At 45.9% G+C, this 14,282-nt stretch overlaps 1 protein-coding gene across 1 annotated transcript in view; it reads left to right on the top strand.

Annotated features, from left to right (window-relative positions):
• TEX2 (testis expressed 2) overlaps positions 1 to 14,282 on the top strand; it is a gene marked incomplete at its 3' end in the record, with an annotated part of 74,368 nt that overhangs the window by 50,187 nt on the left and 9,899 nt on the right. Inside the window, exons 7-8 of the mRNA XM_080712444.1 lie at positions 3,126 to 3,258; positions 11,561 to 11,686. Coding sequence (XP_080568570.1) covers positions 3,126 to 3,258; positions 11,561 to 11,686 — 259 coding nt within the window. The remainder of the gene's footprint in view (positions 1 to 3,125; positions 3,259 to 11,560; positions 11,687 to 14,282) is intronic.

Below are 14,282 nucleotides of genomic sequence, written 5' to 3'. Positions count from 1 at the left end.
TTCAAGGACACCTAGGTAATAGTTCCAAGAGAAATTATGTTTAAATACATATAGTAGCCAAGTAGCTTGAATCTGTTAATTCTCAAGTTTAACAGAGCTGGAGTTAGGTGTGGTGGCACATGCTTGTAATCCCAGCATTTGGGAGGCCGAGAAGGGGGATCCAGGTTTGTGTCCATCCTCAGCTACTTAGGCCTGCTGCAACTCAGTGAGACCCTGTTTCAAAATAAAGAATAAAAAATAGGAGCCAGGCATGGTGGCTCATGCTTGTAATCCCAGCATTCGGGAGGCTGAGACAGGAGGATCGCGGCTCACGGACAGCCTCAGCTACTCAGTGAGGCCCTCTCCAACTCAGTGAGACCCAGTTTCAAAATAAAGAATAAAAAACAGGGCAGGGGCTGTTGCTCGGAGGTCGAATGCCCCTGGGTTCCATCCCCAGACCCGCAAAAAAAAAAAAAAAAAAAATAGGGCAGGGGTGTAGCCCAGAGGTAGAATGCCCCTGGCATTCAATCCCCAGTACCACCCACATACACACACAAAAAAAGAGCTGGAAATATTACACACCAATAAGTATCTTGCTTATTGACCTTCTTATTTGAGTCTAAATTGATATCCAGCCATTTGCCCTAATCCCTTTCCTACTGGAAGTGACTAATGTCTATTGAAACAGACATGCCCTCTATTTCCAGTTGCTCTCTATTTCCAGTAACAGGATTTGAAGAGCAAGCTAATTAATGATCTTTGCTTAATGTAAGTAAGAAACAAAGCAGTGTGTGGACTGTCACAACAAAGAAGACAGTCACAGTTGAACTGCATGTCACTTAGTTAAACCAGGTTATTCATAGAAAATAATCACCCTCATTTTGGACAAAAAGAATTTGTTGAACACAGTGGGAATCAATCTGCCTTTCTCGGGGAGTTGCACTGAGTGAGAGTTCCTTGGGGTTGAGCGATGCTTTTATCTGAGAGAAGGCTGTTTACTGTAACTGCTTACAAATGCTGCTGTGCATGCACAGTGGTTTTAGATTAACTTCCTGCTTCCTTTTTAGGTTGGTCATTTGTCTTATGAGGCACTATAAACATTTATTAACATTTAAATATCCTCTTGAAGGCTTACATTGTGATCGGTGTTATGGAGCAGTGATTCTGAAAAGTTGCTTGTGCCCCGTCTCCCTGCCAGGTCATAGACTCCTCTGGTAGCGGAGGTTCAGAGATGACCCCCGTCCATGTTTGAGACAGTGGCTAGTGCCATCCCAGTGCAATTCCATGAAGCTAAAAGCCTCTTAGGCACGAACTGATCAGCAATAGTGTATTTCTAAGGAAGAGATCTCTAAATTCAGGCACAAAGCGGTTACCCAACTTTATGTGAATAGTCTCAGAAGGAAATGTCTTATGTAATCCATTATGAGGCAACTTCCCAAAAACTGGCAGGGGATTCTAAAAGCCTGTGTGTGTGTGTGTGGGGGGGGGGGGATACTGGGGATGGAATCCAAAGGCATTGTACCTCCAAGCTACACCCCCAGCCCTACTCTTTAGTCTTTTTTTTTAATTAAAAAAATTTTTTTTTGCTTTACTGGGGATGGAACCCAGGGGAATTCCATCTCCAAGCTACACCCCTAGCCCTATTTTTAGTCTTTATTTTGAAACAGGGACTCACTGAGTTGCAGCAGGCCTAAGTAGCTAAGGCTGGCCAAGAACAGCAATCCTCCAGTCTCTACCTCAGAATGCTGGATGAGAAGCGTGCACCACCACACCCAGCTTCTAAAAGTTTTTGTCACCATCCTTATACCAAATTAAACCTGATCTTTTTTCTGCTCCCTGCCCCAACTACTGGGTATGTTTACTTGTTATTTTTAATTGGTTCCTTTGTCTTTAGAGGACAACCTAGCACCCAGGAAAGTTGTTGTGCTTTCCTTTTGACTTATAACTGGTAGCCTTTCTTTGCTCTGCCCAGTGTCCAGCCATTTCCTTCTGGGTGTGTGTTGTCTTACTAAATGTGAGGAGAAGCCAGGTATAGTGGTGCATGCCTATAATCTTTAGTACTTGGGAGACAGACAGGAATATTACAGGTGTGAGGACCACCTCAGCAAGTAGTGAGACTCTTATAAACCTAGCAAGAGCCGGGCGTGGTGGCGCACACTTGTAATCCCAGTGCTTGGGAGGCTGAGACAGGAGGATCACACAGGTTCAAAGCCAGCCTCAACTATTTAGTGAGGCTCTCAGCAACTTAGTGAGACCCTGTTTCCAAATAAAGTATAAAATAGGTCTGGGAGTATAGCCCAGAGGTAGAAAAGCCCCCTGGGTTCTACTCCCAGTACCACAATAAATAAATAAACAAACAAACAAACCTAGCAAGATCCTGTTTCCGAACAAAATCAGGCTGGGGTATAACTCAGAAGTAGAATGCCTCTGGGTTCAACCCCCAGTACCTCAGTCAGTCGATAAATGTGAGGAGCCAGGTATGGTGACGCACACTTGTAATCCCAGCATTTGGGAGGCTGAGACTGGAGGATCATGGTTGGAGGACAGCCTCAGCTACTTAGGCTTTTGCAACTCAGTGAGACTTGTTTCAAAATAAAGAATAAAAAATAAGACTGGGCGGGGCGTTGTGGCGCACACTTGTAATCCCCGCACTTGGGAGGCGGAGACAGGAGGATGGCGCAGGTTTGAAGCCAGCCGCACTAGCTTAAGAGACCCTGTTTCCAAATAAATAGGTCTGGGAGTGTAGCCCAGAAGTAGAAGCGTTTCAAGGAACCCCAGTACCACCAAAAAAAAAAAAAAAAAAAAGGACTGAGGGGTGTAAGCCGGAGGTAGAATGCCCCTGGGTTCCAGCCCCAGTACCAAAAAAAAAAAAAAAAATTGTGAGAAGAAGCCAGAGGATGGAGCCTTCCAGTGCTGACGGGTGCACTGAATTCACCGGGACCTCGATAATGGGCTGCAGTGATGGCCATTTGCCAAGCACCTGAACCATTTCTTTGTTTTCTCTGCGCTTGCAGCCCTCTCTTGCCTGTACTGGTAGTACAAGCCATATGTAGACTTAGAGCCTTCAGTATACACAATTTTATAGTCATTTATAGTGGGGTTTTTTTAAGGGAATAAAACCTGTTTTTGTTTTATTATTTCTCTAGGACTCTGGATTGACTTGGAAATGTCCTACAATGGGTCCTTTCTGATGACTCTCGAGACCAAAATGAATTTGACCAAACTAGGTAAAGAGCCTCTTGTTGAAGCCCTGAAGGTTGGAGAAATTGGCAAAGAAGGGTAAGGGCTATATGTGACTTTACTAACTCAACCCTGGGGAACCAACCTCTCCTGGCAGCCTCTGAGAAGCAGGTCTGAGGTGTGGGAGCCCTGGATTGCCAGCGAGCCTCAGTGTAAGTGCCTCTGGGTGCAGAGTTTCCAAGCTCCATCCCCAGGGACCGAATCCCCACACCCTGCTCAACTGTGACCATGCCTTGTGGTTTCCGCACTGTGGGTTGGAGCCAGAGAAGCATTCTGGAATACTCAGAAAGCATCGCTAACTCAGACAAGCAGGGCAGACTTGTCTGAGCAATAAAGTGCTGTGCAAGTCAATCACCACTTCAGATGCTCCTTCTTGAGCTTTTGACCACAGGCATTACTGTGTGGAGTAGGCCGAGGTCCCTCAGGGAGCTTGCTGTAATCACCAAGTCAGAATTATTTATAGTGAGATGGCTGATCTCATATCTCAGCGAGTTCGCAAGTGTTCTGAGAAGCATCTTCCTGAAATAATACAGTATGGATTTGCTTCTTAAATTCTTCTCTTTGTAGACAGTGCCTCTGCTGCCTGGAGTTGTCTGATTTAGAAATATTCCAGTGTTGTGAGATGACTGATGGAGCTTGGGGGTTTTTCCCTTTAATGCCTATGATGGACACGCTGGAACTGTTACACTCCTACACATTTTAAAAGGACTGCTCCGACTACACATTTAAATGATATTATTGTTTTTACCAAATGAAGAGCTGCTATAGTCCCTTTGCATGGAACTAGCAGTGCAATGACAAAAAAAATGCCACAAAGAGCCACCTTGAAGGGTCTAAATACAAGACAGAGGTTGTTGGGGTTTTGCTTCATTACAGTACTGACCTGCTACTCTTATTCATGCTTGTGATAATAGGAGACTGGGGTTATACACTTGAGTTATACCTTCAAAAATATTTTTTTGCTTAGATTATCCTGATTTGTCCAAGTTACTTAATGAAATGTTCCTGTTTTAATAATTGGAGAATTCCACCTGCTGTATGCAATCTAACCTATATCTGCTATTTTCCTTTCACTTTTCTGCTATTTGTTAAATGTGTTTGGATTCGGCACTCTGGATTTGTTTTCTGGTGAGTGGTACACTTCAGCTCTCCCATCGCATTTCATCCTGCCAGTGCTGAGTCTTGTTTGACCCCAAGTGAAGCCACAAGCACCTATCTTTTCATTGTGTTCCTAGACATGAAGGCACAGTCCAAAGACTGGGAGTAGGGACAGGTCTGCCCATTAGAATTGCTGGGGTCCCAGCCTAGTCCTCTAGTCAGACCCGACTTCTTGTTGCTGCCCCTACCCCCCGTGCACAGCTGAGCACCATCAGTCCAGCCTCATGACAGCAGAGTTACACAACCAGCTGCCTTGTACATGAAGCAGCCTGCACAGAAAGTGAAGTCTGCTGCGGGTGTGGTGGTACCCACAAGGAGGATCACAGGTGTGAGAACAGCCTCATGAACCTGGTAGGACCCTGTTTCAGAACAAAAAATGAAAAGGGCTGGGGGTGTAGCTCAAAGGTAGAATGCCCCTGAGTTCAACCCTATTACAAAAACAAAAAAAAGGAAAATGAGGTCCACTGGGCTGGGGGTGTAGCTCAGTGGTAAAGCACTTGCATAGCATGCCTATAGCACTGGGCTCCATCCCCAGACCAAAACAAAACAAATATGCCTACTCAGTAGCAGCCAGCTCCAGTCAGAGGCACTTGGGCAAGGAGCCCTTCTGAGAACAGCGCCCAGCCGGCTGCACCGAGGTGCAGGGCCGCCATCCGAAGCCAGCTCCAGTCAGAGGCACTTGGGCAAGGAGCCCTTCTGAGAACAGCGCCCAGCCGGCTGCACCGAGGTGCAGGGCCGCCATCTGAAGGGTCTTGGCCAGTTCCTGAGGTGCTTGCCACTCAGGCGGTCCACACTCACTGCCACTCACACTCATGTAGCTCCTTTGGCACAATTTCAAGTTCACAAACTCTGCTGATCAGAGGATCGGCATGTATCTGAGCAAGCCAGGCTTCTCTAAACTGAGTGAAAAAGAAGAGAGAATAAAAATCTTTGCTTTAGAAATATGGTGGTGTTGCCGGGCGTGGCGGCGCACGCTTGTAATCCCCGTGCTTGGGAGGCGGAGACAGGAGGATCACGTAGTTTCCAAGTCAGTCTCTCTGGCTTAAGAGACCCTGTTTCCAAATTTAAAAAGTATAAAAATAGGTCTGGGAGTGTAGCCCGGAAGTAGAAGGGTTTCCAAGAACCCCAGTACCACCACCAAAAAAAAGAAAAGAAAAGAAATATGGTGGTGTCATATTGAGAGAGAGAGAGAGGAGAAAGACAGACAGACAGACAAACAGACAAACAGACAGACTGGGGATTGAATCCAAAGGTATTATACCTCTGAGCTCCTTAGCACAATTTTTAATTCTTTATTTTGAAACAGGTTGCAGAGTGCCTCACAAGTTGCTGAGGCTGGCCACAAATCTGCAATCCTCCTGTCTCAGCCTCCCAAGTACTGGGATTACAAGTGTGTGCCACCACGCCCAGCTCTAAAAGTACCATTTTTTCCTACGAGATTCTGGTGTGAAATGTTGTGCTTCTTCCTGTAAAAAATGTTAAATTATGTATTGACGTGTATCTGCCATTTAATTTTTTTATTTGGTGGTACTGGGGTTCCTGGAAACCCTTCTACCTCCGGGTTACACTCCCAGACATATTCTTAGGTTTTTTATTTGGAAACAGGGTCTCTTAAGCCAGCGCGGCTGGCTTCGAACCTACGTCATTCTCCTGTCTCTGCCTACCAAGCACAGGGATTACAAGCGTGCACCACCACGCCCGGCTGCCATTTAATTTTGAAAGCAAGGAAGATTCTAATCCAAAACCACTGTATGTGAGAGAAAAGTACCTGGAAAAAAATAACCCTTAACCCTTTATTTTTATTTTTATTTATTTTTTGTCCTTGTATAAAGGATCCCTTTGCCTGGACGTGGTGGTGCACACTTATAACCTCAGTACTTGGCAGGCTGAGACAGGAAGATCATATAGGTTCATGGCCAGCCTGAGAAAATTAATGAGACCCAGCCAGGCATGGTGGTGCATGCTTGTAATTCCAGCATTTGGGAGGCTGAGACAGGAGGATCGGGTTCGAGGACAGCCTCAGCTACTCAATGAAGCCCTTTGCAACTCAGTGAGACTCTGTTTCAAAATAAAGAATAAAAAATAGGTCTGTGGGTGTAGCTTGAGGTAGAATGTCCCTGGATTCTATCCCCAGTACCGCAACAAAGAAAAAGAAAATGAAAATTAGTGAGACCCTGTTTCAAAATAAAAGAATAGGCCAGGCGTGGTGGCATACACTTGTAATCCCCATGCTTAGGAGGCAGAGACAGGAGGATTGTGCAGGTTCGAAGGCCAGATGTGCTGGTTTAAGGGACCCTGTTTCCAAATAAAAAGTATATTTTAAAAAAATAGGTCTGGGAGTGTAACCCAGAGGTAGAAGGGTTTCCAGGAACCCCAGTACCACCAAATAAAAATATATTAAAGAGCCAGGCGTGGTGGCATACACTTAAAATCCCCGAGCTTGGGAGGTGGAGACAGGAGGATTGCGCAGGTTCAAAGCCAGCCATGCTAGTTTAAGAGACCCTGTTTCAAAAAAAAATAGTATAAAAATAGGTCTGGGAGTGTAGCCCAGAGGTAGAGGGTTTCCAGGAACCCTAGTACCACAAATATATATATATATATGTATGTATGTATGTATGTATGTATGTATGTATGTATTTTTTTTAAATAGGTCTGGGAGTGTAGCCCGGAGGTAGAAGAGTTTCCAGGAACCCTAGTACCACCAAAATAATAAAAATAAAATAAAAGAATAAAATAGGGCTGGGGGTATATAGCTCAGAAGTAGAATGTTCCTGAATTCTATCCCCAGTACTGAAAAAAAAGAAAAAAAAAGGATCCTTTTGAGATCTTAAGCATTCTGGAACCTTCTTTCAGAAGACACCTCCAGGTGCATCATTTGGCCCACAGTTTCTGGGAACATTGAAAACCTCTGACAGCATCCATGGTTACAACCGAATCCCAGAAGTGATTCTAGAATCTACACCTTCGCTTCCTCAGTCATGAGAGGAGCCACCTCAAAGCTGAGCAGCAGGAGAGAGACAGAAGTCAGTCTAGAGTAGCCGTTATGAAGCATGTGGTCTTTACTACTGCCATCTTCCTTCACGGTAAACCTCCAGAGAGCAGGCCAAGGCGTGGCCAGCACAGCCTGTGCCCTGGCCGCCTGTGGCCGTCTGCCCAGGGTCTTTTTTTTTTTTTTTTTGGTGGGTCTGGGGATGGAACCCCTGCCCTATTTTTTATTCTTTATTTTGAAACCAGGTCTCACTGAGTTACAGAGGGCCTCACTAAGTAGCTGAGGCTGTCCACAAACCACGATCCTCCAGTCTCCTCCCGAATGCCGGGATTACAAGCGTGCGCCACCACGCCCGGCTCTGCCTAGGGCCTTACCGCACAGGGCTTGCTCCCCGGTGTCCATCTCTGGCAAGGCCTCAGGCTAGTCTCACTGCCTTTTCCTCTCCTGTGCCAGGGTGCAGGTGCTGGTGCTCTTGAGGCGCGGGGAGACGTTGCCCAACCCGTGCAAAGCCCCTTCGGGCAGGAAGCTTGTTTCCCGTTGCACACGAAGGCGAGCTGGAGAGCTGGAATCGTGCTGCATTGCTCTAGTGAAGTCCCTTCCCTTGGCAGCGTATGCTCACTGTGTGTTCAGAGGCACTTTCCTTCTAGGCCTCTTCTCTCCCAATAGTCCCCTCATCACATAGTATAGTTAAGACCATTTTCAAGCAAGAAGGTACACAAATGGAATTCAGGAGCTGAAGGTATAGCTCAGTGGTAGAGCACTTCCACGTGCAAGGCCCTGGGCTTCACCCCCAGCGCCACAATAAACAAAGGAATCAAGGTAGTGCGCTGAGCAGTCTGAGCCTTAGCAAACGGCTTACCGAGGGCCCGACTAGTCAGAGAGGGCCTGGGACTGCAGTGCTGCCGCTGGGGCCTGGGCCACAGTGTGGCCCCGATGGTGGCCCATCTCTCCTCCTTATGTGCTCACTCGTCCACTCTGCCACTCGCCAGCCCCAGGCCCCTGATCCTGGGAGCCAAGAACTTGGTTTCTACTGTGACTCAGTGCTGCCTGTGGGCGGACGCACGTGTATCTGTGGCAGATGTGTGGGGCTGATTTCTCTTAAATAAAAGAAGATTAATACATTCTTATGAGTGTGGTCCTCTCACAGAGCTATGGAATCTAATTATGTTCCCTTCACTTAAAGTATTTCTTGGGGCTTTTCTTTAGAATTGCCTCAGGAGTCTGTGATATTCTCAGTCATCCCAAGTGAGAGCAAATCATCTTGCTTTAGAGGTGGTTTGAGAATTGTGAGACATTGTCAGAGGTGATGGTGATTAAAAGACCAAGAATAAAATACTTGGTCCAAGACAGAGTATAAGTGATAAAATCATTAGCTTTTCCTTGTGTCTGACTGCAAACAACTTTCCAAAAAGATTTATAGCAAGCCAGGCCTGGTGGTGCACACCTGTAATCCCCGTACTTGGGAAGTTGAGAAAAGAGGATCACCGATTTGAAGACAGCCTCAACAATGTATTGAGACTCCTAGTGAGACCTTGTTTCAAATCAAAAGATAATAATAGATGGGCGTGGAAGCGCATGCTGGTAATCCCCGCGCTTGGGAGGCAGAGACAGGAAGATTGCGCAGGTTCGAAGCCAGCCACACTGGCTTGCTTAGGAGACCCTGTTTCCAAATAGAAATATAAAAAATACGTGTCTGGGAGTGTAGCCCAGAGGTAGAAGGGTTTCCAGAAACCCCAGTGCCACCAAAAAAAAAAAAAGATAACACCCTGGCGTGGTGGCGCACACTTGTAATCCCAGCATTCAGGAGGCTGGGACTGAGGATCACAGTTGGCGGGCAGCCTCAGCTATTTAGTGAGGTCCTTTGCAACCCAATGAGACCCTGTTTCAAAATAAAGAATAAAAATTGGGGCTGGGGGTGTAGCTCAAAGGTAGAATGCCCCTGGGTTCCATCCCCAGTACCGCCAAAAAAAAAAGTAAAAAAAGAATGCCCTGTGTTCAATCACCACTACCAAAAAACAAAAATGCTCATGGCAGAGGTGACATTACTGGAACAAGCCTGTTCAGGTGGCCCTCGGAGGGTAGCACACTCATCTGGATGCTGGGTGTGTTTAACGCCGTTAGGCTCATCACACTACAACACAACATCAATGAGGCTGGGCAGTGTATCTTTCTCTGAAGTTCTTGCTGACATCATATGATCGAGACCATAAAATTCATTTTCAGTCATAAATGAACATCAGAAAAACATTAAGCCACATACTTAATTAGTAAATATTGTTGCTCCATAATATAGCTCCCAGTGCAGACCGTAGAGGTACCTCTTGTTTAAAATCAGAATGTTACATCATCTGATCTGCTTTTACCAGTACAGCATTACCTAAATTATTCAGTTCAAGCCACAAAATTTGTCCTGCTCTCTTTGCCGCAGAGGATTAGTTCAGGAACCTGAGCGCTCACTGCTGAGCTCAGCCTTCGGCACCTTCTGCCCAGAGTCTGGAGCGCCAGATGACACACCAGTGGGGACTCAGGGCCGTAGCTCAGCAGCTCTTGCTGTGATCCCAGAGGATGAGGTGCGCATGAGGAGCAGACCTGTGCTGTGCTGATGGACGGCTTCCGTACCTGGCAGCACAGGGCTGAGAGCCGGAGAGCAGCATCTCTGACCATCCTTGTCCCAAGACCCATTTCAGGCTTTCTTGGGAATCATACTGTGCTTGTCCCCATGTTGGCTAACCAACCACAGAGTGCTCTGGAATGGCTCTGTGGAGACGAATGCACACAGGCACTTCCTGGGCCAGCCAGGCCTGAGGTGGAGGGAGGCAGGAGCTGCCAGGGACGAGGGGACTGTATTCTGCCCAGGGAGCTTCCCTTGAACATGGAAGTCCAGCCTGCTGGCTGTGGCGCAGGCTCTGACGTTTCAGATCCCCGCGTCCCTCCAGGGAGGACACTCGGGATCCTCTTACAGCCGGGCTCCTGTTTCAGGGGTGGAGCTGGACAGCGCTCAGCCTTCATAGCCATACCAGCATTTATGCTCTGCCCTTGATCCCCACTGGATGCTGATTCCCACAGGAGATGACTGTCCCAGTAGCTTCTGGTGACCCAAGTACAGCATCATAAGAAAAGCAAATGAACACAGCTGCAGGAAGGCAGGGCCTACCTCTACTGCAAAATTACTGTCTAGATAATTTTGTCCTCGTCAACACTGTAAGGCCCAGCCTCTGCTTAGTGACCATTCGGCTGCTTAATACTGTTTTAGAGGCCAGGCCTTCCCTCATTCATTTCAGAATTAAGTCCTGAGCCTCAGAAACAGGACCCTGCCAGAGCTCTCAGAAGCAAAGCCACAGTCCAGGGAGGGAGCTGCCTTGGAGGGGACAGTGAGAAGCTCAGCCAGGAAGCCCCTAGTGTCCCTCTCAGGGGAGCTTGATCCCTCCCCCTGCTGTGACCCAGCAAGCCCACGCCACTGGATACTGAGTTCCAACCTGGAGAGCTTAACGAGGGATGCTGTCCTCAGCTCGGCCCAGGCTTTCTATTACTTTAGTAACAGGCATAGTCTTTAAGCAGGTCCTTTTCCAGAAAAATCCCTGGGTTCCCATGTCAGTTGATACTTACACCTTGGGGTTGTTGGCTTCCTCTGTGGTCTTCAAGAGATGGGACAGGTGTGGGGGAAGATGCATAATTTCACTAGAATGGAGTCTTGAGTCACAGCTCAAATTTGGGGTGGGGTGGGGGGCCAAACTGGGAAGCACTGACTCAGCCAGAGGCGAGGGGCATGCCTGCACATCCTCATCAGTGAGATGGCCATGTCACCAACACAGGCTGTCCCCTCAGCCTCTAACCCTCCATTCTTTCCACACACCCTCCCACTCGGCACCTGCTGCACAACTCATGAAACCACTGCATTTTATGTGAACCGCATCGCTCCACCACCTGTCCTGACGCATGCTCAAAAGCAAACACTCTGGGCACAAGTCCTCTGCAGTCCTTCTGGGAGACTTAGCACTGAGCAAGCCAACCCAAGGCCTGGGCATGGGCCTCCTCTTCCTCGGTGGGTTGGAGACAATGACATTGTGTAATAGAGGTGGTTGGCCCCAATGTCAAGTGTGTGCACATGTGTGCGTGCGTGTGGTGTGTGCACGTGCTCTCCTTAAGCAGAGCTCAGGCACGGGCCAGCGCTGTGGTGACGTTCCTCCTGTTCAGTTGCAGGCCCAGGGCTTACTGTCTGGCCGACAGTGACGAGGAATCCTCTAGTGCCGGCTCCTCCGACGAAGACGATGCACCAGATGCCAGCATGGGAGACAAGCAGCTCCTGCCCGGAGCTGAAGGGTGAGTGGGGAAGGGCTTCAGCATCTCCAGGGTCAAGGTCAGGGCAGCGAGTTGAGAGGGAGCCTGTCCCCTCTCTGCTCTGTAATTTGCCTTCCTCCTTCCCTCTGAGCGAGTCATTTTGCACTAATATCCAGTGTTGGTGGCTTTTTTTTTTGGGGGGGGGGATTCTTTTATCTTTTTTTATTTATTTTTTTATTGGTGCACTGTATTCATACATCATAACGGTATAAAACTTTTGTAGACATACATGCACACATCGCCCAGTTAGCCCCTACCCAATCCCCACCCCGTTCCCTCCCCATCCCTCCTTCCATGCTTGGCTTAGTGGTTGACATCTAGTATTATAGCAATTTATCTAAAATTAACAATGATAATCTCACATAACAGTTTCACTTGTCTGATACCAAGTTTTTGATGACTTAAAGATAACATTTCAATATTTCTTTTTGCTTTCTTTCTTACCAGAGAATATTTCTTCTTTTTTTTTTTTAGGTGAAACTGTCATACATTTATTTATTTTTCAGAGAAAATCTATCCTAATATGGAATATGGACTCTAGATACACAAAACGATCTCAAAAAAGAGCAAAGCTAGAAGATGTATATTTTCTGATTTCAAATGTTACAAAGCTACAAATACTTGAAACAGTGTAGTACTGTTATAAAGGCTGATATATAAACCATTGGAGTTAAATAAAAGCCTAGAGATAAATTCTTCCATATATTGTCAAGTTATTTTTGACAAGGTTTCCACAGACATTCGGTGGAGGAAATACTAATCTTTTAACTAAATATTGTTGAAAAATAATAATTACATGAAGAAGAATAAAATTGGACCCTTACCTAACACCATATACAAATATTAACTCAAAATAGATAAAAGACCTAAATATAAATCTTAAGACTATAAACTTTTAGAAGAAAATCTGGGTCATAAAACCTCATGACATTGAAATTGGCAGTATTTTCTTGGATATGATTTCAATGGCACAGGCAACAGAAGGGTAAACAAACTCCTTAGAATATAAAAAAATTATTGTATATCCAAAGACAATGTAGACAGAGTTAAAAGTTACTGATAGAATGGGATAAAATATTTCCAAATGCTATATCTGAAGGTATATTAATATTCCAACTAGAAATCCTAAAAATTAGCAATAAAAGCAAACAATACAATTTAGAGATAGGTAAAAGACTAACATAAATAGCGAATCTCCAAAGAGAGTCAATCTTAGTTGTCTGTTGGATGGAAAATCTTTTTTCTCTGGTTCTGGTGTGTGTTACCTATTTCTTCTTTGTAGTTAATCTCTTTGAGTATTTTCTCTAGTGCTGGTTTTGAAGACATAAATTCCTTCAGTTTCTGTTTGTCATGGGAGCTTCTTATTTCCCCATCTAATTTGATAGAAAGTTTTCCTGGGTAGGAAAGTTTTGGCTGGAAGTTGTTTTCTTTCAGAGTTTGGAATATGTTACTCCAAGCCCTTCTGGCTCTCATGACTTGGTTTGGGAAGTCTGGAGTGATTCTAATTGGTTTGCCTCTGAATGTCACTTGGCCCTTTGTTTTTGTTGCCTTTAAGATTCTCTGCTTGGCTTCCACATTGGTCATTTTGACTATTATGTGGCGTGGGGATCTTCTTCTCCAATCCTCTCTAAAGGGAGTTCTATAAGTTTCCTGGACCTGTGTATCGACCTCTTGCTCTATGTTTGGAAAATTTTCTGCTATTACTTCCTTGAAGAGATTGCTGATCCCTTTGGTATCACCTTCTTTTCCCTCCTCTATTCCAATTATTCTTAGGTTAGCTCTCTTAAAATGGGCCCATATTTCTTCAATGTCAGATTCCTGCTGTCGGATATTTTTTTTCTAAGTTAGAAACTATGCATTCATTTTTGGAGTGATCATCTTCTAGGAGCGAGATTCTATTCTCCATGTGGTCTAATCGGTTGTTTATACTTTGAATTGAGACCTTTACTTCATTGATTACATCCTTTATCTCTTTTTGGGTCTCTCTGAATTCTTTTCGAAACACCTCTATTATTTCTGCAGTTATTTTCTTGATTTGATCTTCTAGAAATCTCTGAATTTCTGTTTTATCAGGTTCTGGTGTTGTGGGGTTGTGGGCATTCACTGCTCCATTGTTATTTCTCTTTCCCGTGATTTCGGAAGTTTGTGCCTTCTCTGGGTTCTTCCCTGGGTCACTACGACTTCACTTAAGGTGCTCTGGATCTCGAGTCTGTGGAATCTCAGTCACCACTACTCCTTTACTGGGTTGTATCACAAAGTCTCAGACCAGGGAGTCAATCGAGGCTGCTTTAGACCATGGGGAGTGTCAGGCTGGGCGTTCTCCTGCATGGAGTTGTGACTATAGTGTGATATCTCTGCCATCACCACTCCCCCACTGGGTCAAGTCCCTGGGAGTCAGTACTGGGATTTCTCCTCTAGGGGCCGCAATTTGACTCACTGTTGTTGAGTGCGCCGATGGAGCTGTAGTGGACTTGGTGAATTCGCTGCTGCCACCGCTGGTAACAATATGGCGCCGCTGCCACGCCCTCGGCCATGAGGCTGGCGTATTTCTTCTATCTTTTTGAGCTCCACTCTGAGT

This window comes from Muscardinus avellanarius, assembly GCF_963383645.1.
Source record: "Muscardinus avellanarius genome assembly, chromosome: 16".
Classification (NCBI taxonomy): Eukaryota; Metazoa; Chordata; class Mammalia; order Rodentia; family Gliridae; genus Muscardinus; species Muscardinus avellanarius.
The sequence above is the reverse complement of the archived record's forward strand: the minus strand, read 5'-3'. Positions and strand labels throughout refer to the sequence as shown.